The sequence below is a fragment of the Dermochelys coriacea genome, chromosome 11, assembly GCF_009764565.3.
Source record: "Dermochelys coriacea isolate rDerCor1 chromosome 11, rDerCor1.pri.v4, whole genome shotgun sequence".
NCBI classification, from domain to species: domain Eukaryota; kingdom Metazoa; phylum Chordata; order Testudines; family Dermochelyidae; genus Dermochelys; species Dermochelys coriacea.
In genome coordinates, this window is record NC_050078.2 from 15,133,990 (window position 1) to 15,159,306 (window position 25,317).

Below are 25,317 nucleotides of genomic sequence, written 5' to 3' on the forward strand. Positions count from 1 at the left end.
TTTTATTTTGAAAATCTGCCTTTGGGAACTAGATAAACCTTCAACATGGTTCATATAGACTCCAGAACATCCTTCATGAAGAACAAAGCGGCCTGATGCTTACTCTGATGTATAGAGCTATGCTTAATACTTAGCTTATAGCCGGATGAACGTCTACCTTTTGCACACTGCATGAGGCACTGCAGCATCAGGGCCTTAATGTACTCTAGTGTGAATTCAGTCATTAGAATTTCACTGTTCATTATAAAATTAAGCCATCAATTTATGCAAGAAACAGGGTTTTAAGAAGTGCTTTTCTATTCATGGTGAAGCAAATATAGATAAAAACCTGTCCTAGCCTGCATCCAGCTCCCAAAAAACCCTTGCTATATTGTGTCAGTAAATCTTCAGTCTATCTATGACATTTCACCCTGAAAGATTTGAAAATGAGGGGTTTTTTTTATGCCTGTCTAGGATGCACTGTATTACAGCATTCATAAGAGAGGTGATTGTATCATGACAAATGCTTTCACAATTATGAATAATATCTAGGCACTGGAAAATTCCTCTATGGACTTGTTCTGGAAAATGTCAAAAAAATTTCTTCCAGTTTTGATCACCCCTTTAACTAGCTTAAAAAGTCCAATTTCTTTGTCAAGGTTCTTGAAGAGAGAGGTGGCAATTTCTCACGGAATACAATATTAGTTCGCAACCTATCAGTCATTCTTATGAGACAAGCCTTGAGAGTCTGATGGCTGAGGTCTATTAACTGCTCACAAGATTGATAACAGGGGAAGCTGTAAAGGAAACTGTAGATTTCCAATCAGTTTGATCTTTGAAACTTAGAGTAACATCCTTGTAGAAACAGATGCCTGATCTGAATGAGCAGATATTCCCTTATAAGATGTATTTTTCATTAATGATTCATTAACCAGGGAGGAGGAGATCTATGCATCTACACAATCCAATGAGCTGCAGACCTAGTCTTTCAATATATATGTACACTCACCACTGGAATTACTCTTCTGATTAGTCATGAAACTGCAACATGAAATAGTGGAATATGTAAGTACAGCATATTGATACAGCATGGGTGCAATAAATCTAGGATTTTTAAGTAAAACTAACTATGTTCCCTCAATATGGAAAACGTGCATTCCAATTGGTTGGCAAAGATGCCCTGGAAGACAACAGTCCTTTTAGGGGACAAGCTGATCCCAAATTCTGTGGCAATGTATTCTGGTTCCTGAAGCTCTCAGGTATGGCAGAATGAAAATTCAGCGGCCGTTTTTTAAAGGAAATTTTATTTCATTAAATATGAAAGTACAACCAGTAGAGTGGCCCCTTTATTTCTTTTGATACTATTTTACACTGAACCCATGTACTTAGTTTCTTATTTTTATGCTGAATTCACAGAAGTCTCAAGAGCAGGAGATATCTCTCCGGGGCTTTCACAAAATCAGTTAAAGGCAATGAATTCAACTCTGGGCATCTAACCAATAGAAAAATGTAGACAAAATGAAGAGAGATCACTTGCTTTTGTTTTCTGATTATGGGGCTGGAGGACGTGACAGCTGAGAAAAGATTATGAACTAAGGGTGAAATCCTGGTCCGACTGAAGTCAGTGGCAAAACTCCCGTTGACTTCAGCAAAGAGGGAGAGGAATTGTTTAGGAAAGCAAAAGTAGATAAAACTAGGAATGATAGCTTTAAGCTAATGAAAAGAAAAATTTAGGATAACACACACGCTCAGTAAGAGACTGCTTTCCACTATTAAAAACTAGATTTGCATAAGACAACTTTCTTTGTACGAAGGAAGAGTGAAACTGCTCACTGACAACATTCAGTTCTGAAAATATTAGAAGGAAAGAGGGTCTTGTGGCTAAACACAGGAGTTCTGGGTTCAGCTCCCATTTTTAAAACTGGGGATATTACGTCACCACAGGACTGTTGTGAGCATAAGCACATGGGAAGTCCTCAGGTACTATGATGATGGAGGCCATGCTATTTAGGTAAAGCTGCTTACCTGTGAAATACAGAGACCTTGTCTACACACACAAGTTGCACCAGTTTAACTTAGATCTGTTTTAAATCAATTTAGGCCTGGTCTATACTACAGAGTTAGGTCGATACAAGGCAACTTACTTCGACCTAACTATGGAGGTGTCTACACTTACATTTCTCTCCTACCGATGTAACTGCCCTGCTGTGCCGACTTATCTCCACCTCCATGTGCAGTGTAGAGTCAAGGTTGATGTAATGAGGTCAACAGCGTCACTGTAGACACTGCGTTGCTTATGTTGACTGTTACTGGATTTCATGAACCATCCCACAATGCCCCTCACCGACAATAAAATTGATACAAGTGCTCCTGGTAAGGATGCGCACCATCCTCCCAAGGAGCAAAGTGTAGACTGGGGTAGGCAACCTATAGTAAGCTGATTTTCAGTGGCACTCACACTACCTGGATCCTGGCCACTGGTCCAGGGGGCTCTGCATTTTAATTTAATTTTAAATAAAGCTTCTTAAACATTTTAAAAACCTTATTTACTTTACATACAACAATAATTTAGTTATATATTAAAGACTTATAGAAAGAGACCTTCTAAAAAACATTAAAATGTATTACTGGCATGTGAAACCTTCAATTAGAATGAATAAATGAAGACTTGGCACATCACTTCTGAAAGGTTGCCGACCCCTCATGTGGACACACACAAGCGATGTAATTACTGGGGCAGCTGTATGCCGATGCAAGTTAGGTTGACAATTTTGTAGTGTAGAGATGGCCTTAGTTAAACCACGTAGACCCCTTGTTGGATATTTACTTTTAAGAATAGCTTTTTGCAGTTTTGCTTAAACCTATTCCCAGCCATTTTAAGCTAAACTGAAATAAGTGTCCACAGAGCCATTTGAACGTTTCAAAGAGACCTGAAGTTAAACTGGTATAACTTTCACATGTAGACAAACCCTTACATATTATGGTGTATATTCTTCATAGGTATTTCTAAAACATGTTAGAGAATTTAGGTGAATTTTTCAACAATTAAGTATAAGGGTATCACTGGAGTCAAGGATCGGTGCTCCACCGTGCTAGGTATTAGAGAGAGAGATCTGATCAATGCAGTTTTAATTTAAAGAACAGCTTCTGCTCCTCATTGCAACCAGTGAAGCTGAAGCGTTAAGCCTTAAAATCCAAACAATTTGATGTATCAGGAGAAATCCAAACTTAAATGTTTCTTTATAGTGCTACAGGTATGCGTTTAATTATTTATAGGATAGTAGCGATAATCAAATGGTCATGCTCCTTCCCTCAACACTAATCTGTTCCCTCCATAAAACAAAGGAGTTAAGCCTTCTTACACAGTGTCTCACTTTTACATCTGATTCGCTAATTTAAAAACGTATAGCCTGTTTTCGTGAATTAGCTATATGCAAATTAACACATTCACAATCAGTTCACTTTTATACATCAGTATTAAGATTGAAAAATTGAATGTCTGAGTGTCAGGGAAATTCCTACCTCATTTTGGGAGTGGTGGAGAAGGTAAAATGAAATTTGAGCTGCTACAAACAGAATATGCTGCTGGGGTATGGAATCAGGATTCTGTAGTTCTAATTTTTTTTCTGACTCACTGTAGAAGCATAGGCAAGTCAGTTAGCATCTTTGAAAGAGGGATAATGCTATTTCCCTACCTCACAATGGCCTTACAAGAATACTACTTATCTATTAGTGCAGTGGTATTGTGGAGAAACATGAAAAATAGTTGATGATTATCCCGATGATTAAATCTATCCACGAGAGTGAAAATACATGCCCTGCCCTACTCTGCAATTTAAAGGACTAAGTCAGTTGTGTATTGTCCACTGTGCAAAGTATTTAATTGTAATACTGTCAATCAATTTACTGCCCTCACTCTTACAACCATAACGGGCTACCCATCCCCACCTCATTATCTCCCCTTCACATCCTTCCCAATAGTGTATTCTATATCTTCCCCTGTATTTTCTGCTTTTTTCCACTTCTCATTCCAAGATCTCCCTATATTTACACCCTACTTCACTTTTCTAAATCTTACACTGTGTTGCATTCTCTCAATTCTGTGATTATATCTTTTGCTTTACTCATCACTGATCCAAGGAATGGCTACTAAAAAATAATATACTGTTACAAAATATAGATGCAACCGTTCTTGTTACTTCATAAAGGATACTACAAATTAAATTAAGGTGTATCATTTTATTTGCATATTCTTGTTTTAACAGAATATATTTTAGAAATTATATGAGATGGTTAAATTTAAATGTAAATTTGAGAGAAGATGCTGAAGCAAACAGATTACTCCTCTGGAATATAGATTAGCATATTAACATAATATCAAAAAGCAGTTCAAGCATGTCACATAATATATACTATTAAATTTGCTTTTGTAGTCTTGCCTTGTACTCTGATACACAGACCAAAGTGTTTTCCTTGATGGTTTAAAAACACATGCTCATAGAAGTTCTCTGTTCATCAAGAATTTTCATATTCTTCATTGTATTTACTAGAAAAAGCAATGAGTTTTGTAGCTTTATAAAGCAGACCAGTGACCCAAGTTAACAAGGATCTTTTATTTTGTGCTGTAAAAATAGTCTCAGTGACCTGCTGTCCCCTTTAATTTCTGAATACTCTGAAGGACTCTTGCTATGAACAACCATACTATATTCAGAATTGCCTTTTTTGATGGGTGCTTAGAGGGTAGAGTGAGGAAGAAAGGGAGAATACATTATAGAAAAAACCACTGAAAAATGCATTCTATTTTCAGGAACAATTTGTTTAACTTATTTATAGTAAAAACAAGTTTACATCCAGCTATTCTCTCCTTTGCAGCTAAAGTTTCCAAAACCACTTAGTTTTCCTAGTCTGTTTTCTCCTATGTAAATGCTTTTGAAATGAGTTATAAGATATACCCAGAAACAAAATGTAAAATTTTAAAGTTTAAACAGAGCACAGCTTAAACCTGAGCAGTTTGCAAAGGAAATATCTGTAAAATTATTTTCACCGAGAGAGTCTATTTTAATGACAAAAGTCATTTCAATGGACAGCTTCAACGAGAAAACTGCCGGCTGTCTGACTTTTTCTTGTTAATGTGTTTGAAGATTTTGGATTTGTGGACATTTTTGGATTTCTGGTAACCAAATCCTCCACCTCCGCCTCTTTTTTGAAATCTTCTACCTTGGCTGCTGTTCACATCTAGGAATTTTTGGTTAAGGAATACAGACAACAAACATTAAACCAACTTAACTGTCACACTTTCCAGTATGGTGGGATGTTTTCAGGGGAAAACAACAACACAGTGTGCATGGCATTTTACAGAGCAAAAACTTAGTGGATGCAAGGGTGGAGAAAACTTGTTAAACTAAAAACTCACCTAGTGCTTGTCATTCCATCGATTGTTTTCTATTTTTCCTACTTCCAAATTGTTTAACTCTGTTCTTTCTGGATGGATCACACTAAAGCTATGATTGGTGAGCCCTTACCACCAGTAGTTCTGAAACAATTTGAGAAGCAGTCCCTATACTTTTCTTTCCCCAAGACGATATGCCACAACCATTACATTGAAGTATGTATCTCATTGTGCAAATCCCACATTAGTAAAAGAGAAAATTACTCTCAAGAATATACATGTAATATTCCCAGATCCACTATATGCAAAAGTTAAAATACTGTTATTCTTTCCCTGCCATACATATATAGTCATGAACAAATATTAAAACTGGCAAAATAACTGGTTAACTTCTTCCATAAAACTATTCTCTTAGGGTTAGGACATCCTTAGATAATTAATAGTAAAATATGATTTGCACTTAGTGATGTGCATATTAGAAATGTTAAGCAGATAGATAAATTAGTTTTGACACATTGCGATAAAAGGATACTGAGATCAACAAACGGAGGGACTTTGAAACCAAATGAAAGGGAAACTTTGGGTAGATCCAAGCTATTGACGTTATAGATCTGTTTCAGAGAATGGGAGTCGTAAGCTCTAATGTATGCTTTGTACGCTTCCTGGGCTGACTTGTGAAGGAAATAGTTCTTCTCAATCAATTTTTCAAGCTGGAAAAAGAAAGGCAAGACAGTTGTATCCAATTATGGCTGTAACCCGTTTATAAATTATACAGCAAATAAGTCATTTTGCTTGGAATTTGCAATGAGTACATTAACCAGAATATTCACTTCAGTAAAATTGAACTATTACAGCAAAATACAAATTTATCAATGTGTTTTTATAAATCAGAGGGGAAAAAACAAATTGAATTACATTACATACCCTCAAAAAGTAACCTTAAAAAGTATTGCAAAAGTAATGAGTTATATTGTCTGAATGCACTCTCTTTAGCCTAACTTTATAGCTATATTTAAGTGGTACAAATCTTAAAATTAGGGAGCTTGGAATTCATGGACAAAGGTGGTTGGCAGATATTAGAATATCAAAATTGTATCAGTCTATGAAGAGATGCATATGTTGCTAGATTCTACCACTAAAACAGGCAATGTTAGCTTCTCCCTTGATGCATATCTGAATTTTCTCCTTAAAATCAAAACGTTTTTACTATTTAGAATTGACAAGACTTATTGTTCTCCATAGTGCTGTTCCTCTAGATTTGAATGTGTCCATTTTGACCTTACGTATGCATTAATTTATATTAGAAATAATGACATTCATTTATGTCACAACATACTAATTACATTTAACTATGAATATCTTGTTGGAAGGGCTGACTCAATGCCTTTATTTAAATAGGATTTTTAAAAGTCCTTTCAGTGTTGGTTATTTAAAGTTTCAGTTACTGCAAAATGGCTTTATAAATCTTTATACAATGGAATGATTAAGACGAAGTAACCATAAATATGCAGAAGAGACGGCAAAATTCCACAAAAATAATAGACCAAAAACCCACCAATGCCCAAATACACTGCTTCACTAGTTTCTGCATTTAGAATCAAAAGCGACAACCTTTTGAAAAATAAACAGAGCATTTCTCTGAAATTCAATTCAACTTAAGCAGAACACAAACTGAATGGTGAGCTCATCAGTTCTGACACTCTGGGTTAAACCATGACCTTGCTGACTCAGGATTTCAAGCCAATTGAAAAATCATATTTATAGAAAAATTATTGCACAAAACTAGAATTTATATATTGCATAAATATTGAATTTATATAGTGCATAAAAAAAGAATTTATATATTAACTAAAAAACAGCTCACTCCAAATTTTAAAATCTTTTTTTCTAAATTTTAATTCAAATTAGTCATTTTTATTACTGACTGTATGTACATATAACATGGAATTTTTTCCACATTTACAAAAAATGCCTATTCTAGTCCACTTAGATTCCTACTCCATGATCATCACCTTATATCTGAACATTAAACAAATCTATCTTCCACTGGATTATGATAGCATGTAAATCAGGCCAGTTAAACAGTAGAATTTACAAATGCCATTTCTAGATTTTCCTATTCCTGTAGAGGTACAGAGTAATCCTTTTATGGAGTATTACATTACAAGTAAATGGAACACGTACATTTATTCAGTAAGGGGAAAATACCTAAAGTGCTAGGTACACACGCTTTATTCACAAATATAAACCTCCGTTTATAAAGTCAAAGATATACTTAAAATTACTATGGCAGATTAAACTGTCATATTATAAAAAAGAAAAATCTGTTTCTAAACAGGCATATGTTCATTCTCACTGAAGTCAATGACAGGTAACCCGTATGTTATGAGGGCAGAATTTGATACTTCAAATGAAACGATGTATCTGAAATTATAACATGGTGTCATCATAAAGTCATGAATAGCCGTAATGACACGAGGGCTTAGCACTTAAGAGCAAATATCTAGAGGAATCTTTCAAATCATGTAAGCACATTTCCACAATTTCTTTAAACCTTCCCATTGCTTTGTAAGAGCAGGCTAGTCTATACCTATAATCATTTTCATGTAAAAATCTAGAGAACTAATATGAAATAACTTTATACCTGAGACTGGATGTCTGAAATTTTTGACCAGGAAAATTCAAATTCACTTAATGGTACCTACCAAAAAAACAAAGAAAAAAAAAAGGGTGTTTAGATAACTCTTACACAGTATTATATAGCCTATATAAGAAAGTGCAAGTAAAAGTTACAGCATTCACCTAAAGAAAACTGTAACTAAGGCCCCACATCTACACTAGAAAAAGTTATACTGGTATAACTATGACGGCTAGTTAAGCAATTATAACTGTAATACTGGTAATATGCCCTTGTGTGGACACAGTTACACTAGTATAATATCTTATACTGGTATAAACACTTTTATATCCATATAACTGTGGTCCACAGTATGTAGTTTTGCCACTTTAACTATAATTAAAATAGCAAAATGTTCTAATGTAAACAAGTCCAAAAGGAAGACAAGTTAAGCATATGCAGATAGTTGACTTCTTCTCATTATTCAAATAATGTCCTTTAAAAGTTCCAGTAGGTATTTTTGCAGTGCTTTTTGGTGCAAAACATTCTATCATCAGGGTGAGAATAGTGGGTTTTCCACAGAAAGGTTCTGAACTTGAAAACAATGGAAAGGGTGAACCACTTTTTCTAAATGAATAAAGGCTTGAGATAGGGATTTTGAAGGCATTTCAGTCTCTTTCCTGCTCCTCTAGAAATATTGGGTTTTTAATCAGAGCACATCATTGAAGGGACATTTCTCCTTTATGGAAATGAAATATGGCAGTGACTCAGGACTGAGAAAACAAATGAGGAATTGTAAATTTAGCAGCTGTCCTGCCTTTTGATATATTACAGACTGAAACTTGTGATTTTTTTTCCTGCCATTTCTTAAAATAGAGAGTTTTAAGAATACATTAGCAGGGTTGTGTCTTTCTTGTTTTTGTCAGAGCACCATGTACCTAGAGGCTTTGGTAGAGGACTCAAACATTTTTTCCCTTTTACAGCACATCATTAAGTTGCATTATCATGTGATTCCAGCTACCCTGGAATTTAAATGATTATGTAGTTTCTAGTGCGCTGGCCACCTTGCATTTCTATTAAATTATTCAGTTAAACATTTTCTAAGCAATAAAATGGGTTTCGGTTAAAATACTGAAACACTTGATTAATCATTACAGTTTCGACATCAAAATATTCCAGCAGCATAGTAAAATACTACACACGACTTTACCCTGGCTTGCTTTAGGTAACGAAGGAAACCCAATTCTTCTGGTCGTAAAATGAGTAGAGCATGCCCTCTGCCATTTATACCTCTGGCAGTTCTACCAACACGATGAATGTACTCCTTTTTGGAAAAAAAAAAAATAGTTAAAAATGTAATAATTTGAAATCAAAATTCTTACGCCAAGTAATTTCTTTAAAACAAACACTATTACTATCTCCAGAATATGCTAGTATCAGTACAGATGATGGTCAAACTCAACATTTAACACCATGCAAAATAAATATTTCCATGCCCTGATTCAAGGTCCTGGGTCAATGGGATCTGCTTTTGACTCTTGCAAATGCAAATAGCCTAACAGAAAAACAAACTTAACAGTAATTCAGCTATGGAGTCTTTCATCCATAATGCTATAAATTCCGCTCATCACATTGAAATCTACTGATAAAGAAACCAAGTGCTGCAAAGCTGAAGTACTAGGTTTGATGAAGAGACACTCCATTAAAAAAATCCATTTGAAAATATTTTACTTGTTGTTGTAACCAATACCTATGATTACTGTAAGTAATTTTTCTGCCTTTTTTTTTTCTTCCAGTTTGTTTACTTTGTGCAGTTGTTTGTATGAGTCTTTCACATAGTAACAAGAAGAAACACTAAACTGGAAAATAGGGACTTAAAAAAAAAACCACACCTCACAAAAATTGTCAGGGGGACTTAAGGGCAAGTATACAAACTTATACTTCTTTTGACTCATTTTTAAAATTAACTAAATATTAAGTCTAAGGACACACTGCTTTTTCCAACCAGCAATCATTTTAGAAGCATGCTGAATGCTTCAAATAAGTGGTGCATTCAGCACATGAATTGTAAAATCAAGCTTTTTTCCAGGGACAATAATAGAAAGTCAGTTGTTTGATGCAAACCATGCCTGAGCCTAACTGTTTTCTGTAGAAGGGTAATTAAGTCCATACTTCTCCAAAAGTGTGGAAGGTGAGAGAGACATCAGAAACATTTGCAGGAGACAAGTTACCTTAGGGTCATCTGGAGGGTCATACTGGACAATCCAATCAACTTCAGGAATATCCAGTCCTCTGGCAGCTACATCAGTGCACAACAATATTCCAGAATCTGCATTACAGAACTGGAAAAATGTGGTGGTCCGTTTAGTTTGTTTCTGCTTGCCCTAGGAGAAAACGTATTCAGGATTGAATTAGTTAACCACGAAAAAATTCTGCAAATCAGCCTTCAGAATTGTAGTTTTACATGTACACAAAGAAATATATTCTCATACACTGTGGTTACTAAGATGATTTAAAACAATGTGTTGAAGCATCTTTCCATCTAACCGACTCATACATACCCCACACATCCATGGCTTTTAAAAGCAGAACCATTTTCATAGCGCATAAACAAAGCAGGCTGATGTACAGCATAGAGCCACATAAATGCTACTTTGGAGGAGGTTACATTGTACATTCTAAAGCAGTAAGTGCTCAATCCTTTGAGCACACAATGCAATGGGACTATTTAAAGGGCTTAAAGTTAAGGATATGCCTAACTGTTTGAAGGATCAGAGAGTAAAACAGTAACAATTGCAAGATTAGAGAGAAATAAAAGAACGATAAGATTCCTCCGATTTAGCACTTCCATTCAGAAAGTAGCACAAAGACCTTAGCAGGACCAAAAAAACGACCACCACACACTGAGGTGAGTTAACAACTCAATTATGTTTGTTTCATAAAGTATTTATCACCTTAAATCAAATATACAATTAGTCCATATTCCCAACTATTTAAGGCTGCAATTGTGATAATAGAACAAAATAAAAAAACACTTATCCAAATGGCGATGCAACGAAAGTCAAAATTAAAAAAAAAAAAATTACCAACTGAAGAGGTGCCTGAAGTATGTGGCAAAAAAGAATTGTTGTTTCCTTTTTGCAAATTCTATCAAATATAAATACCTACCCTTGTGGTTTGCTTAGTAAAGCAGAGACTATTAAGCAAGGACTAATGCTAAATTAAAAATAATAGTAACATTAATTTCCACAGAGACAATGAAAAGCTCCACTACCTCCACAATATGGAAGCACGATGAAATCATTTTCAGTGAGCAAACTTGGAATCTCTAACCTGGATGTTTGATGGAAAATGCCCTTTTAACACACAACTCCATCTCACTGACAGAAATCTTGTTCTTCAGATGCATGTTTAAAAGACCAGGTTGAAGAGAAAGCTGGTTTGAAAGGGTTAACTTATTACTCAGGCACTGACATTCTCTCTCCATACACCCCAGTTTTGATAAAGGCCATCTACAGTTCAGAATAACTTCACAAGATAAAAAGTTGTTCAGATATTAAATACACTTACTCTTAACTCAGGTCAAATATCTGGATTTGAATTTCAATATAAAAAGCACCTGAAGCAGAGCATTTTCTTGAGACAGTGAGGAAGTTATGAGCCTAGGAAAATGATTTTTTAGGTGTTTGAGATATCAACTCTGGCACGGGAATGTCAGAATTCTGAACTCAGGCCTGAACCTGCTGTTGAACAGATTAGCTGACCTTTAATAAAAATCTGTTTCAGAGCACTTGGGTTCTGGCAACAGATTCCCATAATAGTATTTTTTCTCCACAAAGTGAATTCAGTCTTTATAAAAGAACAACCCCTAGAAGTTGAAAATCCTCTCTTTGCTCACAGAAGAGGGGTTGCATCAATGGCAGTAATAAAATTCAGCCTCTGGGCCCTTTCAAACTGTAGCCCTCTCTCCTGAGAGTGGCAAGGATACCAGTGATTTTGCAATAATAATATGCACCTGTTAGGCTGGGATAACCAAGGAAAAGCCAGAGAGTAACAACTTTCAGTTATCAGAGTAGCAGCCGTGTTAGTCTGTATTCGCAAAAGAAAAGGAGTACCGGTGGCACCTTAGAGACTAACAAATTTATTAGAGCATAAGCTTTCGTGAGCTACAGCTCACTTCATCGGATGCATTTGGTGGAAAAAACAGAGGAGAGATTTAACAGGTTTTGAAATGGCAACCTAGAGAATAAAATTGTTTTTCAAAAATTCACTGAAGAAAATACTTACATGAATGGCCATGACTGGCAAGTCGATGTAGTTGAGTAGTTCATAGTGGTATTTCACAGACATACATGATGAGAAAAATACCATCAGCTTTTTCTTCCGATTTTTCTTGAGGAACGTGAACAGCAGAAGGAACCTTTTTTCAGATGGACACACTACATATCCCTGGAAATCATTCAAAGCCAGTTATTTAAAACATGTATGAAATATGCTTTTGTTTCAAATAACTCAATTAAGTCAGTGCAGCAAATGGAGCTTTAAAATGTATATTTTAAGTCTTTGGTTCCACAGCAATATTAAACAAAACTTTCAGACATCTATGTTCCCTTCTTTCCCAGTCTCACATTCTTGGGAACTGACATCCATACAGTATACTTAATAAATTATCTAATGAAGAAAAGTATATTAGGGAATTATTGATAAGAAGAAGTGACATTGTTTATACAACAACAAAGTTGTTCAAAGACTTTTTTAATCACCATAAACAACACACCTTACAATATCTATCTATCTATTTCCTAGGTCCTTAACATTCAGAACTTTTTTCAAAGCTCATGATTTAAAAACAAATTCTGCTACTGATCAAGTCTTTGGCATCTATGGAAGGCGATAAGTAACAACCTGGAATTCTGCAGCAGCCCTCCTCACCTCACAGTATTGTGAATTGGAGTTCTAATCCCAAAGCTGTTGGTATTGCTTATCTTGCAACATCTACTAAATGTAAATAATTCCTTATAGGTGGCTAATGCCAGAGAGATTTAATCAATCTACTAGCAGTTGTCCAACCAGGATGACCAAAGGCCAGCTGCACTTTAAGACTGTACTTAGAATTCACATAAAAATCTATGTCTAGAAGTAGTTTGTGCACATCTTGCATCTATTTTTACTAGTATTTCTGCTTAACTTTACCTGTTCAAGACCATCTACTGTGGCTGTTTCCTTGTTATCATCAACCCCAACATACAGTGGCTCCTTTTTCAGAGATATCTTAGCCAGGTCTTCAACCTTTCGGGTTTGTGTAGCAGAAAAAAGCATGGTCTGTCTGCGCTCTGAAATAATTCATAAAAAATAATCTCATTTTTGCAGAGGATTATGCAAATAGTAGAGACACAAGATGCAGTTGGGGGGCTCCTGGTGTGTGTGTTGCCTATTTTCCTCAGTGGGTGGGAAAATATAGTTTTTACTATATCTTGTCTGTCTGTACTACAACCACTATCAATGTGATTTACACTATGTAGTAGTACACATGACCTACAAAAAAATGCTTGTTTTAAAAAATATTTAATACCTATAAACCCTAAGCAGTCCTTTTCCTTCAGAGGTATGTTACTATTAATTTGCACTGCTAATTTACACGGAAAATAGCAATCATACCAGATCGTATTTTAATTCTAGCTAGTATAACTGCATATTTGTTCATTCACATAAATATCGATTACTTTTTTGTATCCTCAGAAAAACTTCTGAAATTCATTGCAACAAGGTAACTAATATGTTACACAAAACAGTATTTCTTTAACCAATTTTACACAGTTTTGCCTTTTAATTTAATTTCATGGTACAGAGGTTATACCATACCACCATACATTACACGTGTACTTGCTGTGTGGGACAACCCCTGTGCCTATGCTGAGCCTTGCTGACTTCACTGGGACTGTGCACAAGTGCAAGGGGCTGCCTGCATGGATCCCATTTCCTGATACAAACATAGGCCCTGATCCTGCAATGTTTCACTCTTGTCTAAATGTAAGGGGGGTAGGGAGGAAATCAAGCACAATCCCTCTTACTTATGACGCAAAGAACAACAACAGAATCGATTCCCTAGAGTTTTAGCCTTTCTAGTTACCAGTATGAACTACTAATCTACTCGTCTTTTGATGTTTGGTTTTACACACTGCATATTCAGTTGCTACTACTCTTAAATACATCAGATTGCATATTTACTAAAATGCACTTGTTTCATGTTTTCTTCTGTTTCTAAAATGAAAGAGTTCTTCAGTGGTTCTGAGAAAGACTGCCCGCTATAGAAGAGCAATACAAGGAGTAATATGATTAAATTTAGAAAAGGAAAAAAAAAATTAGGTAAGGATCAGGATAAACTTCCTGAAGTACAGTCTCTGAGTATGTGTAGGAGACTCCCAAGTGAAGGGATGGAAACCTTTTAGTGTGTGACATTTAAATTATGTCAGAAAATACTATACTGTAGGGAACAAGCCTGCACTGGCAGAAAGATGCTCTATATAAAAATGAAAGAGACCTCTTACGTTAACTTCGGTGGGCTAAATTATTTCTTTAAGGTGCCCATGAAAAGCCTGTCCCCTTCAGATAAATGATGGTCTGATAGAGTGCCTACCCCATACAGGTGACAAAGAGTTAACGTGGTTCTGAGAGACCAATTAACCCACCTGGTGACACATGGGGGATGGGCCAACCCTAATTAATGATGAAACCAGATGGGTTCTATAAAGAGAGGAAGTTTGGAGCAGAAGGGGGCTGCAGTGAGAAATGCTACTGTCTCTGTCCTGGTAGTAGGGAGTGACAAGACTTGTAGGAAATAGGAAGCATTTTGTAAGGTGAGGAGGAAGTCCACAGTAGGGCTTGGTAGGAAGAAGTCCAGGGAGGAGACGGCAAGGAGTCTGGTGGAGTGAACCTTGACTGCCTGTCCTAGGGTCCCTAAATTGGAACCCAGTGTAGTGACAGAGGCTGGGTTTCCCTACCAGCCACTGGTAAGGTAGCATAAAACCTCTGAAAACGTGATATGGACTCACAGAAGCCCTGAGAAAAAGGTGTATGGATCACTGGACCCAGAATTGAGGGTGGCAGACTGGATGGAGGGATCAGACATTTGTTTTTGCTAGACTATCATCCCTGATGGGGTGGAACTAAACATGATCTGGCCAGAAGGTTGAGTTGCAAGAAGCAGAAGATGACCGCAGGCAAAAAAGTCTGTCAGCAGGGGATGCTTCAGGAAGAGAGCCTGCTAGTCCAATCCAGCCATGAGGAGGTGCTCCAGTGGTAAGTTGACTCTTCTGTAAATGGTAAAATATAACAAACAAGTTTCTGCTGGCTCCTGTATACTGAATTAAGAATGTGTGTGTGTCAGTCAGAACAAGCATTAGAAAGTGTAGGACAATTGTTCCAAGACTAATACTAAAACTACCATACCCAAAGCCTTTTCTCCTAGTTCTCTCCTTCCTTGACCAACGTGATCAGAAGGCAACATGACTTCTAGGAATGGCACAGATTTTACTTACTTGGTAGAAGTTTTATGATCTGTTTCATTTCTTCTTCAAACCCAACCTCCAGGATGCGATCTGCTTCATCAATTACCAGACACTGCAGGTTTTTGAACATAAACCCTGGGGTGTTCTACAAGATTTTAATGAACACGAAGTCAGCCAGAGAAACTGCGTACGGGTGGGATTTTTTGTTTTGTTTTGTAAATACATAAGGCTACCTGATATTTTACCTACCTGCATGTGGTCCAGAAGTCTACCTGGTGTTGCCACTATAATGTTGATCCCATTTGCAAGTTTCTGTGCCTCAGCTGATCTGTTACTGCCTCCCATTATCAGGCCGTAGGTGTGAACGTGATGAGTCATCAGTTCTTTCAGAACTCCATAAGTCTGCATGGCAAGCTCTCGAGTAGGTGAAAGAATCAGAACACCCGTTCCTAGAAAAAAAAGTTGCTCATTTCAACAAAAATTAAGCCAAGTAATCCTTCCTCCCTAAGAACGACTTCAACTTAACTGAGAAGTATAGAGAGAGTCTTACCATTCCTGGGCATGAATCTTAACTTGTAGATGAGCTCTATGGCAGGAATGAGGAATGCAAGTGTTTTCCCACTGCCCGTTTTTGCAGCTGCTAGAATATCTCTGTAGGTGTCATAATTTGGAAGAAAATATTTAGTTTTTCACATTGTCAGCAGCATATAATATTTTAGTTACTTTTATAGAGGAAAAAATTAACAGCTCAGATTTGGTAATGGTAAGTATTTAACCATTCAGAAACAGCCCTGGTCAACAGTGACTGGAACCATCCAATCAAGGCAGAGAACTTTGGTCCCCAGAGCAGCCAACTTGTTATGGGATTGGCTCAGACTCTCTCCCCTGCATGACTGACATTCCACTAGTTATGTTCCATGGGAACAAGAAACAGAACTTTAACAGGGGTTGGACTTCCACTATGGAACTCACCTCACAAGAGACAGCAAAGATCAGAGATCCCCACTTTCAAAACTAAATGTAAAATTAATTTCTACTGAGCTTTCCCTCAATTTCTTTCACACAAACCATACAGGCACAACATGGACACTCACACAAAACAAACAAATAAGCCTATCAACCAAACAAACTTTCTCCTGAAGGCTGGGAAGAAAGCAAGCAAATGAAAAATTAATTGTACTTGGGAATTACGTGGAAGTATTGGGGAAATATGTGGAAGACACTCATACTTGGGTAACGGGCTATATACAAGTACTTAAAACACATGATCACTAAAAAACCCATGACTTTCTAAAAAAAATATAACATACAATCCAAATAGGTTGTATCCCAATACTTTTAAAAACCTTTATTTTTAAATAAAATATCAACACATGCACAAGATGGAAATACCAAATAAACAACAAATTCAATGTTCATTATTTGTAAAACCCTGAGTGGGGGGGATGGGACCCTGAACCTGCAGTGGTCATGCAGGGCATCAATTATTAAAGTGACTAAATAGACAAATAAGTGAGAACATAATCTATAAGTATTGGGGACTAATACATAAACTAAATTGCAAAAGTATGCAATAGTTTCATGTGTGACCAGAAATCCTCATTCTTTCCAAGCATTTATATTAGAATTTTTCATTAATGCAGTAGCAGAGAGCTCTAAAGCCAGTCTGTGTACGAGGGAGGAACTGCAATCCCAATACTTTTAAGGTGTTTGCATTTCACATGGAGATAAAACTGAGGTGGAATTTTCATTTCACGTTTGTTTTTTTTTAATCTATTTCTTACCTGCCTTCCAGAAGGGGTTTAATACTTTTATGTTGAATTTCTGTCATGTGTGTAAAGCCCATATCAGTTATTCCTTTCAGTGTGTTCTCACTGATTAGATCAGACAGTGAAGCAAATGAGGTCTCTTCAAAAGCACCTGAAGAGAAATAGTTCATCAACCATCTCAACCTTGTTTCTTCAAAACCTGCCTGCCTTCATTGGGTATTTGGCTAAATGTATCTAGCAATTAAGTTAAGCTTCAAGTTACTGCATCTGATTACTACAAGCAGTTTTGTCTTATGCAGGTTAGTACCACTTCATCATTAAGTTAATAAGAAAAGGAAAATCAAGGGAACCAAGACAAATCAAACATGTAAGTGACATAAAAACCTCTTAAAGAGCAGGCCCTCACAAATGAAAATTATCATTCAACTTAGAGACTAACAGATTTAAGGAGCCACTGGACAACTCATTGTTTTTGTGGCTTCAACTTAGAAGAATCTGATATCTACCAAACATTAACAAGAAAAACTTATGGCAAAAACTTTCAAATTTGGCTGTTTAGAGTCAGACACCTAACTTTAAGTATCTAAGTTTGAGTGGGGGGGGGGGAACCCTTACTCTAAAGAGTTTCAGAACTTGCTCAAGGCAAAAAAAATATGAAAACTGACACAAGTTACCTGTTACACCAAGAGGTAAACTGGGCTCTTCAGTATCCTCAACCACTACTTCTCTCTCTTCAGGATCCTTGTTATTTTCTTCCACTTCAGGATCCTTGCTATCTTTTGCATCGTCCATGTCTGCATCTTCCTCTTGTTCTTCAGTCTTTGCTTTTTTAGTTTCTGTACCTGCCATTAATTTATTTTTAGAGAGAATGAACATACCAAACAAGTCACACTTAATAATGATTGCAAAGAATATATCTATCACAAAAAAGGAGATATTGGGATATTTATTCCCCCAGTATAAATCATTCATGCAAGTTTCAATATAGCAGGGATTTCATTTTAGTTTATGCTTTTTATCTACCCATAGGGAGGAGAAAAAAAATTGTTTCAGGAAATCATTCCACAGACTAGGGCAGGCAGCGCTGCATCAGTTGATGTGTTCCCAATCAAGGAGGGATAAAAAAAATTTAACACACAGTTTAAAGTTTCTTCCTTTCCTTTGCAAAGCAGGCAAGTGCATTAGGGTAGCAAGACCTATAGGATATAAATATTAGTTTACATTCACTGTACACTCGTTGTAACATACAGTAAAAGTGCTATAAAAGGTTGGGAAGAGCTTCTCCTGAACAGGAAGACACGGGGTACACAGCTAACTGTGGAAATCAACTACAAGGCAAAGTTCCTAACAGGAAATATTGAAATGTTTTAACATGTGTAGGATGGAGTATTTAATGTAAAACGTTCTCTCTTTTTAAGAATAGATGAAAAAGCAGAATCCCTGTTCAACAAGTAGACTGATAACTATTTAATATGCATTAGAGTACAGTTCTCTCATTTAGAGAAAAACAGGTCTGTTATAATATGTAAATCACTAGCTATTAATATATTTACATTTTAAGCTCAGTGATTATTTTGATTATTTCCCTTAAATGACTGTGCAGATAGAATGACAGTCAATTTGTTTTTCATTTAAAAATAATTTGATGTGTTTGAAGTCTTTACTTATAAATACTGCATACATGAGACACAAAAACATTGAGGCTATGCCTACACGACCACTTATGTCAGTATAGCTCATGTCACTCAGGGGTGTGAATAAGCCACTCACTGAGTGACGTAAATTACGCTGACCTAAGCGCCATTGTGGACAGCACTATGTCGGCAGGTGGGCTTCTCCCGCTGACATAGCTACAGCCACTCGTTGAGGGTGGATTAATTAAAAGTTGACAGGAGAGCTCTGTCCTGTCAGCTTAGAGCGGCTATGCTAGAGTTTATAGTGGCGCAGCTGCACTGCTCTAAGCTGTCCAGTGTGTCCATAGATATCATTCATCAATTTCTGTTGCATGAGTTTTATAGGGTGAGAGAGAGAGAGATAAGGCCTTTCAGTGCAATTCCTAAGTATATTTTCGAATGCTTTGTCCAGATTGATATTAAAAAAAAAAAAAAAACTTGTCATGTGGTGGCGTTTCACCAACTAACCTGGAGAAAATATTCTCTGTTATCGTAGCATTTGTTGTCAGGAATATATTTCTGATATTCAGGTTCTTATTACTTTGCAGTTATATTAATTTGAGAACCTCATAGCACTTTACAAGTGTTAACTATTTGCAAGTGCAGCCTTGAAAACAGGAAACAAATCACGTAGGTTGTAAATTCAGGGAAAAATCAGTAGCAAAGATCATGAGTTATTCAAGCTGACATGTGGGGTCTGTGAAAATCATGACTTTTTTAGATTATGTCTAACGCTATAAGCTAGGGGTGTGATTCCCCTGCTCACGTACACATGCTCATGGTAGCTCAATAAGAGCTAGCAAAAGTATGAACAGTTGTGTATCCACAGTAACTTAGCTGTGCTAAGTACAAACCTGCCTGAAACCAGTGGGTATGTACCTGGCACAGCCCAGCCACATCTCCACTGCCTGTGCTATCATGGCTACACTGCTATTTACACTTGCATTAGTTCTCATGGAGCTACTACATATATGTATACATGAGTAGGGGAATCACACCCTTAACTAACAGAGTAGACATAGCCTTAGAAGACATCAGACCAGTTTTCAGGACAGAGGTTCAGTGTTATCCTTATTGCCCCTAGGCAAGCTTTCTTCCAGCCAACTATGGTATGGGAGCTACAGCCTACTTCACCAGTATGACTTCCCTTCACAGTAAGGGATAGTTTAGTGGTGGGAGAGGCAGGGTAGACTAAGCATAGGACACTAAAAGACCCCTGTATTCTGATCCCAGATCAGACAAAATTGTTAACTACTTTGTTACACTACTTGACCTCTCTTCCTTCCTTTTCTGTACATTTCAATTGCTTAATATTATCTTACTTCACAGAGGGGGTTGTGATGACTAATTAACATTTACAACTACATGTGTTAGGATTTTATTTCTATTGTGATTAATTCTAAGGCATATGACTATATACAGTTTATTTAGATACCTGTCCCTTCAAAACTCTTTCTTAAACAGTAAAGTATTCAGAGATTCATCACAAATGTTTCAGTAACACTCCTCTTGCAGAAAGGTAGGGGCACCTAGAAGTCTTCTAGCATATGGTTTACATAAAATTGGCCACATCTGGATATAACCCCTAGGAATCATCACACTAAACTTTCCAAAAATTCTCAGGACAACCCTAGGAATAGTTGCAAGATCAATGCTGGCAGAAGTTAGTTATACTAGTGGAGTTTGTAGGCTTGTTCAAAGATACTACTGCCAACTTAGGGTGGAACTCAGAATAACTTTTTAAGTAAGACTGAAGATGACATACCTTCTTCCGTGTTAATAATTTGCCTTTTTTTCTTCTTCTTCTTCTTCGATTCAAAATTTTTTGCTTCTGCAGCTACTTCGTCATTAGTGATTAGTTGAGGTTGCTTTACATTCTTCACTTTAAGTTCCTCCACTGATTCTTCAGAAATGATATTGTTCGTAGCTTCCTCAGAGGAATCCACAGATCTTGTCTCCACTAGAAAAAGTAGGCATGGCAAATGCAAAGAATAGAAAAGAGGAAGGCAATTTAAAAAATCCCAGACATTTACAGTTGAATCAAAATACTGGAATTGGTCACAGAAATGGTATTAGTCACTAGCGAATATCACAGCATCTGGAACTCTGCAGTGGTGGTAATACGCACAGTATTAATAACAGCCCCTAGTTTGACTCCTGCCAATACGCTAGGAGCTGCAGAATTCCAGAAGCCCTGACCCTTCACAATGCCAGGATGGTGCAATTACTAGGTGGGCATGTACTTTATTAAACCTATGGAAGACCAAGTTCAAAGTTATCTCTGCTTTAGATCCTGGCGTAGCTGTTTCAGCTTGTGGTCCAGTAACAAGTAGATCTGCAACACCGCCTCCATTTTCAAGAGGGGCCCCCGACAGAGAGAACCTCAGTTCTTGACTGTCCAACATGAGCTCATCAAGGCCTCATTCCCAGAGGAGCTGAGCACCCACAACTCCAAAGGACTTCAAGGGGACCTGCTCCGCAGCGCTGGAAAGCAGGCTCAGGGGGGTGTCCGCAGGGCGTTCATAATCGCTCGTGCTAACCAGCAGGGGCCACCACGGTTCCTGGATCCGCGCTACCATTTACCCCAGCCACCAAATAACGATCTGGGGCCGTTTCTAGAGCCGGAATATCGCCCCGGCCCCGGCCCCCCAGCGAGCTCCAGGCGGAGAAGCGGGGCAGGGCCCAGGGACCGCGCCCCCCCCCCTCCACAGTCATCCGCCCGCGGCCGAGCTCTGCCCTGGGCCGCTCCTGGCTCAGCCGCGGCGGGTTCGCCTCGCTCCCCCGGGCACTTGTCGGGGGAGCTTGAGCCGGGCCTCCAGAGACCGCCCCCGCCCGGAGCGTGACGGGCAGGGGCAGCTCCTGCCACCCCCCAGCTCTCTCGGGAGTTACCCCCCCCCGGCCCGGCCCGGCCCGGCCCGGCTCGGTACCTGGCGGCCCGGCCCCCTGTAGCGCCAGGTTGCGCTGCCGCAGCTTGAGGTTGCGCTTGTGGATCTTCCTGCGGAGCAGCCGCATGGGCAGGTTCCCGGCCGCCGCCGCCGCCGCCATCCCGCCCCGCTCGCGGAGTCCGGCAGCGCCGCCGCACGTGGGGATCGGCCGGGCCCAGAGCAGCCCGGGCGCCCCGGAACCGCTTCCCCCGCTCGCGCGGCCGGCAGCGGCCTCTAGGGGCCAGGAGGAGACACAGCGCTCGGGGAGCGGGCGAGGGCCTGCCGGCCCCGCCCCCTGAGGCCGGGTGGGGCTGCGCGGGCTCGGCTCACAGCGGGGGGGGGGGGGGGGAGACTGGGGCTGCTCCGCCTCCCCGGCAGGCGCCGCCCAGCTGGAGGGCCGCTGGGCCGTTGCTCCCCAGGGCTGGCGCAGGGACGTCCCCTGAGCGAGCCTCGAGTGGTCCCTGTGGATCCCGCCGGTGCGACACGCGCCCCCCCCATGGGATGGTGTGGCCCCATCGGCCGTCTCAGTGAGCCGCTTGCTGGCAGAGGCGGTTTTCGGTCGATTCCGGGGGAAGGGGGCATGGACGGGTAAACGTGCCGGCAGCAGCACACACCACGGATCATGGATATGCATGCTGCATCACCTGTGCGCAGCGCCCCACACGCCACAGACACCCCCCACACCCCCTAGCATCCGCGCGCAGTGACCCACACACCCTAGCAGTGACCCACCCCCCACACACCCTAGCATCCGCGCGCAGTGACCCACCCCCCACACACCCTAGCAGTGACCCACCCCCCACACACCCTAGCACCGCGCGCAGTGACCCAGCCCCCACACCCCCTAGCATCCGCGCGCAGTGACCCACCCCCCACACACCCTAGCAGTGACCCAGCCCCCACACCCCCTAGCATCCGCGCGCAGTGACCCACCCCCCACACACCCTAGCAGTGACCCACCCCCCACCACACCCTAGCACCGCGCGCAGTGACCCACCCCCCACACACCCTAGCAGTGACCCACCCCCCACACACCCTAGCATCCGCGCGCAGTGACCCACCCCCCACACACCCTAGCATCCGCGCGCAGTGACCCACCCCCACACCCTAGCAGTGACCCACCCCCCACACACCCTAGCACCGCGCGCAGTGACCCAGCCCCCACACCCCCTAGCATCCGCGCGCAGTGACCCACCCCCCACACACCCTAGCAGTGACCCAGCCCCCACACCCCCTAGCATCCGCGCGCAGTGACCCACCCCCCACACACCCTAGCAGTGACCCACCCCCCACACACCCTAGCACCGCGCGCAGTGACCCCACCCCCCACACACCCTAGCAGTGACCCACCCCCCACACACCCTAGCATCCGCGCGCAGTGACCCACCCCCACACACCCTAGCATCCGCGCGCAGTGACCCACCCGCCACACACCCTAGCAGTGACCCAGCCCCCACACACCCTAGCATCCGCGCGCAGTGACCCACACACCCTAGCAGTGACCCAGCCCCCACACACCCTAGCATCCGCGCGCAGTGACCACACACCCTAGCAGTGACCCACCCCCCACACACCCTAGCATCCGCGCGCAGTGACCCACCCCCCACACACCCTAGCAGTGACCCAGCCCCCACACACCCTAGCACCGCGCGCAGTGACCCACCCCCCACACACCCTAGCATCCGCGCGCAGTGACCCACACACCCTAGCAGTGACCCACCCCCCACACCCCCTAGCATCCGCGCGCAGTGACCCAGCCCCCACACACCCTAGCAGTGACCCAGCCCCACACACCCTAGCACCGCGCGCAGTGACCCAGCCCCCACACACCCTAGCAGTGACCCACCCCCCACACCCCCTAGCATCCGCGCGCAGTGACCCACCCCCCACACACCCTAGCAGTGACCCAGCCCCCACACACCCTAGCACCGCGCGCAGTGACCCACCCCCCACACACCCTAGCACCGCGCGCAGTGACCCACCCCCCACACACCCTAGCATCCGCGCGCAGTGACCCACCCCCCACACACCCTAGCATTGACCCACCCCCCACACACCCTAGCATCCTCGCGCAGTGACCCACACACCCTAGCAGTGACCCACCCCCCACACACCCTAGCATCCGCGCGCAGTGACCCACCCCCACACACCCTAGCAGTGACCCACCCCCCCACACACCCTAGCACCGCGCGCAGTGACCCAGCCCCCACACACCCTAGCACCGCGCGCAGTGACCCACACACCCTAGCAGTGACCCAGCCCCCACACACCCTAGCATCCGCGCGCAGTGACCCACCCCCCACACACCCTAGCAGTGACCCAGCCCCCACACACCCTAGCATCCGCGCGCAGTGACCCACCCCCCACACACCCTAGCAGTGACCACCCCCCACACACCCTAGCATCCGCGCACAGTGACCCACACACCCACACACCCTAGCAGTGACCCAGCCCCCACACACCCTAGCACCGCGCGCAGTGACCCACCCCCCACACACCCTAGCAGTGACCCAGCCCCCACACACCCTAGCAGTGACCCACACCCACACACCCTAGCATCCGCGCGCAGTGACCCACCCCCCACACACCCTAGCACCGCGCGCAGTGACCCAGCCCCCACACACCCTAGCACCGCGCGCGGTGACCCAGCCCCCACACACCCTAGCATCCGCACGCAGTGACCCACCCCCCACACACCCTAGCATCCGCACGCAGTGACCCACCCCCCACACACCCTAGCAGTGACCCACCCCCCACACACCCTAGCATCCGCGCGCAGTGACCCCCCCCACACACCCTAGCAGTGACCCACCCCCCACCACCCTAGCATCGGCGCGCAGTGACCCACCCCCACACACCCTAGCAGTGACCCAGCCCCACACACCCTAGCATCCGCGCGCAGTGCCCCACACCCCTAGCAGTGACCCACCCCCACACACCCTAGCATCCGCGCGCACTGACCCACCCCCCACACACCCTAGCATCCGCGCGCAGTGGACCCACACACCCTAGCAGTGACCCACCCCCCACACACCCTAGCATCCGCGCGCAGTGACCCACACACCCTAGCAGTGACCCACCCCCCACACACCCTAGCATCCGCGCGCAGTGACCCACCCCCCACACACCCTAGCATCCGCGCGCAGTGACCCCACACCCTAGCAGGGACCCACCCCCACACCCCCTAGCATCCGCGCGCAGTGACCCCCCCCCCCCACACCCTAGCAGTGACCCGCCCCCACACACCCTAGCATACCGCGCGCAGTGACCCACACACCCTAGCAGTGACCCAAGCCCCCACACACCCCTAGCACCGGCGCGCTCAGTGACCCACCCCCACACACCCTAGCAGTAGCCCACCCCCCACACACCCTAGCATCCGCGCGCACTGACCCACACACCCTAGCAGTGACCCACCCCCCCCCCACCCTAGCATCCGCGCGCAGTGACCCCCCCCC

At 42.0% G+C, this 25,317-nt stretch overlaps 1 protein-coding gene across 1 annotated transcript; it reads right to left on the reverse strand.

Annotated features, from left to right (window-relative positions):
- Positions 1 to 4,203: 4,203 nt before the first annotated feature.
- On the reverse strand, positions 4,204 to 22,493 carry DDX18 (DEAD-box helicase 18). Its single transcript, XM_038422014.2, has 14 exons — positions 21,863 to 22,493; positions 20,701 to 20,895; positions 17,937 to 18,104; positions 17,278 to 17,413; positions 16,044 to 16,144; positions 15,743 to 15,942; positions 15,524 to 15,638; positions 13,179 to 13,318; positions 12,273 to 12,434; positions 10,217 to 10,369; positions 9,196 to 9,309; positions 8,013 to 8,069; positions 5,901 to 6,078; positions 4,204 to 5,214 (listed from the first exon to the last, which is right to left on the reverse strand). The coding sequence occupies exons 1-14, from the start codon at positions 22,491 to 22,493 to the stop codon at positions 5,069 to 5,071; spliced, it is 2,496 nt and encodes an 831-aa protein (XP_038277942.1). The 3' UTR covers positions 4,204 to 5,068.
- Positions 22,494 to 25,317: the final 2,824 nt, after the last annotated feature.

Coding starts and splice junctions, on each gene's coding strand:
- DDX18 (XM_038422014.2), bottom strand. CDS start 22,493: ATGCATATCCATGATCCGTGGTGTGTGCTGCTGCCGGCACGTTTACCC. Junction 15,943..16,043: donor AAGATTCATGCCCAGGAATG/GTAAGACTCTCT, acceptor TTTTTTTTCTAG/GAACGGGTGTTCTGATTCTT. Junction 12,435..13,178: donor CAGTAGATGGTCTTGAACAG/GTAAAGTTAAGC, acceptor AATGATTTCCAG/GGATATGTAGTGTGTCCATC.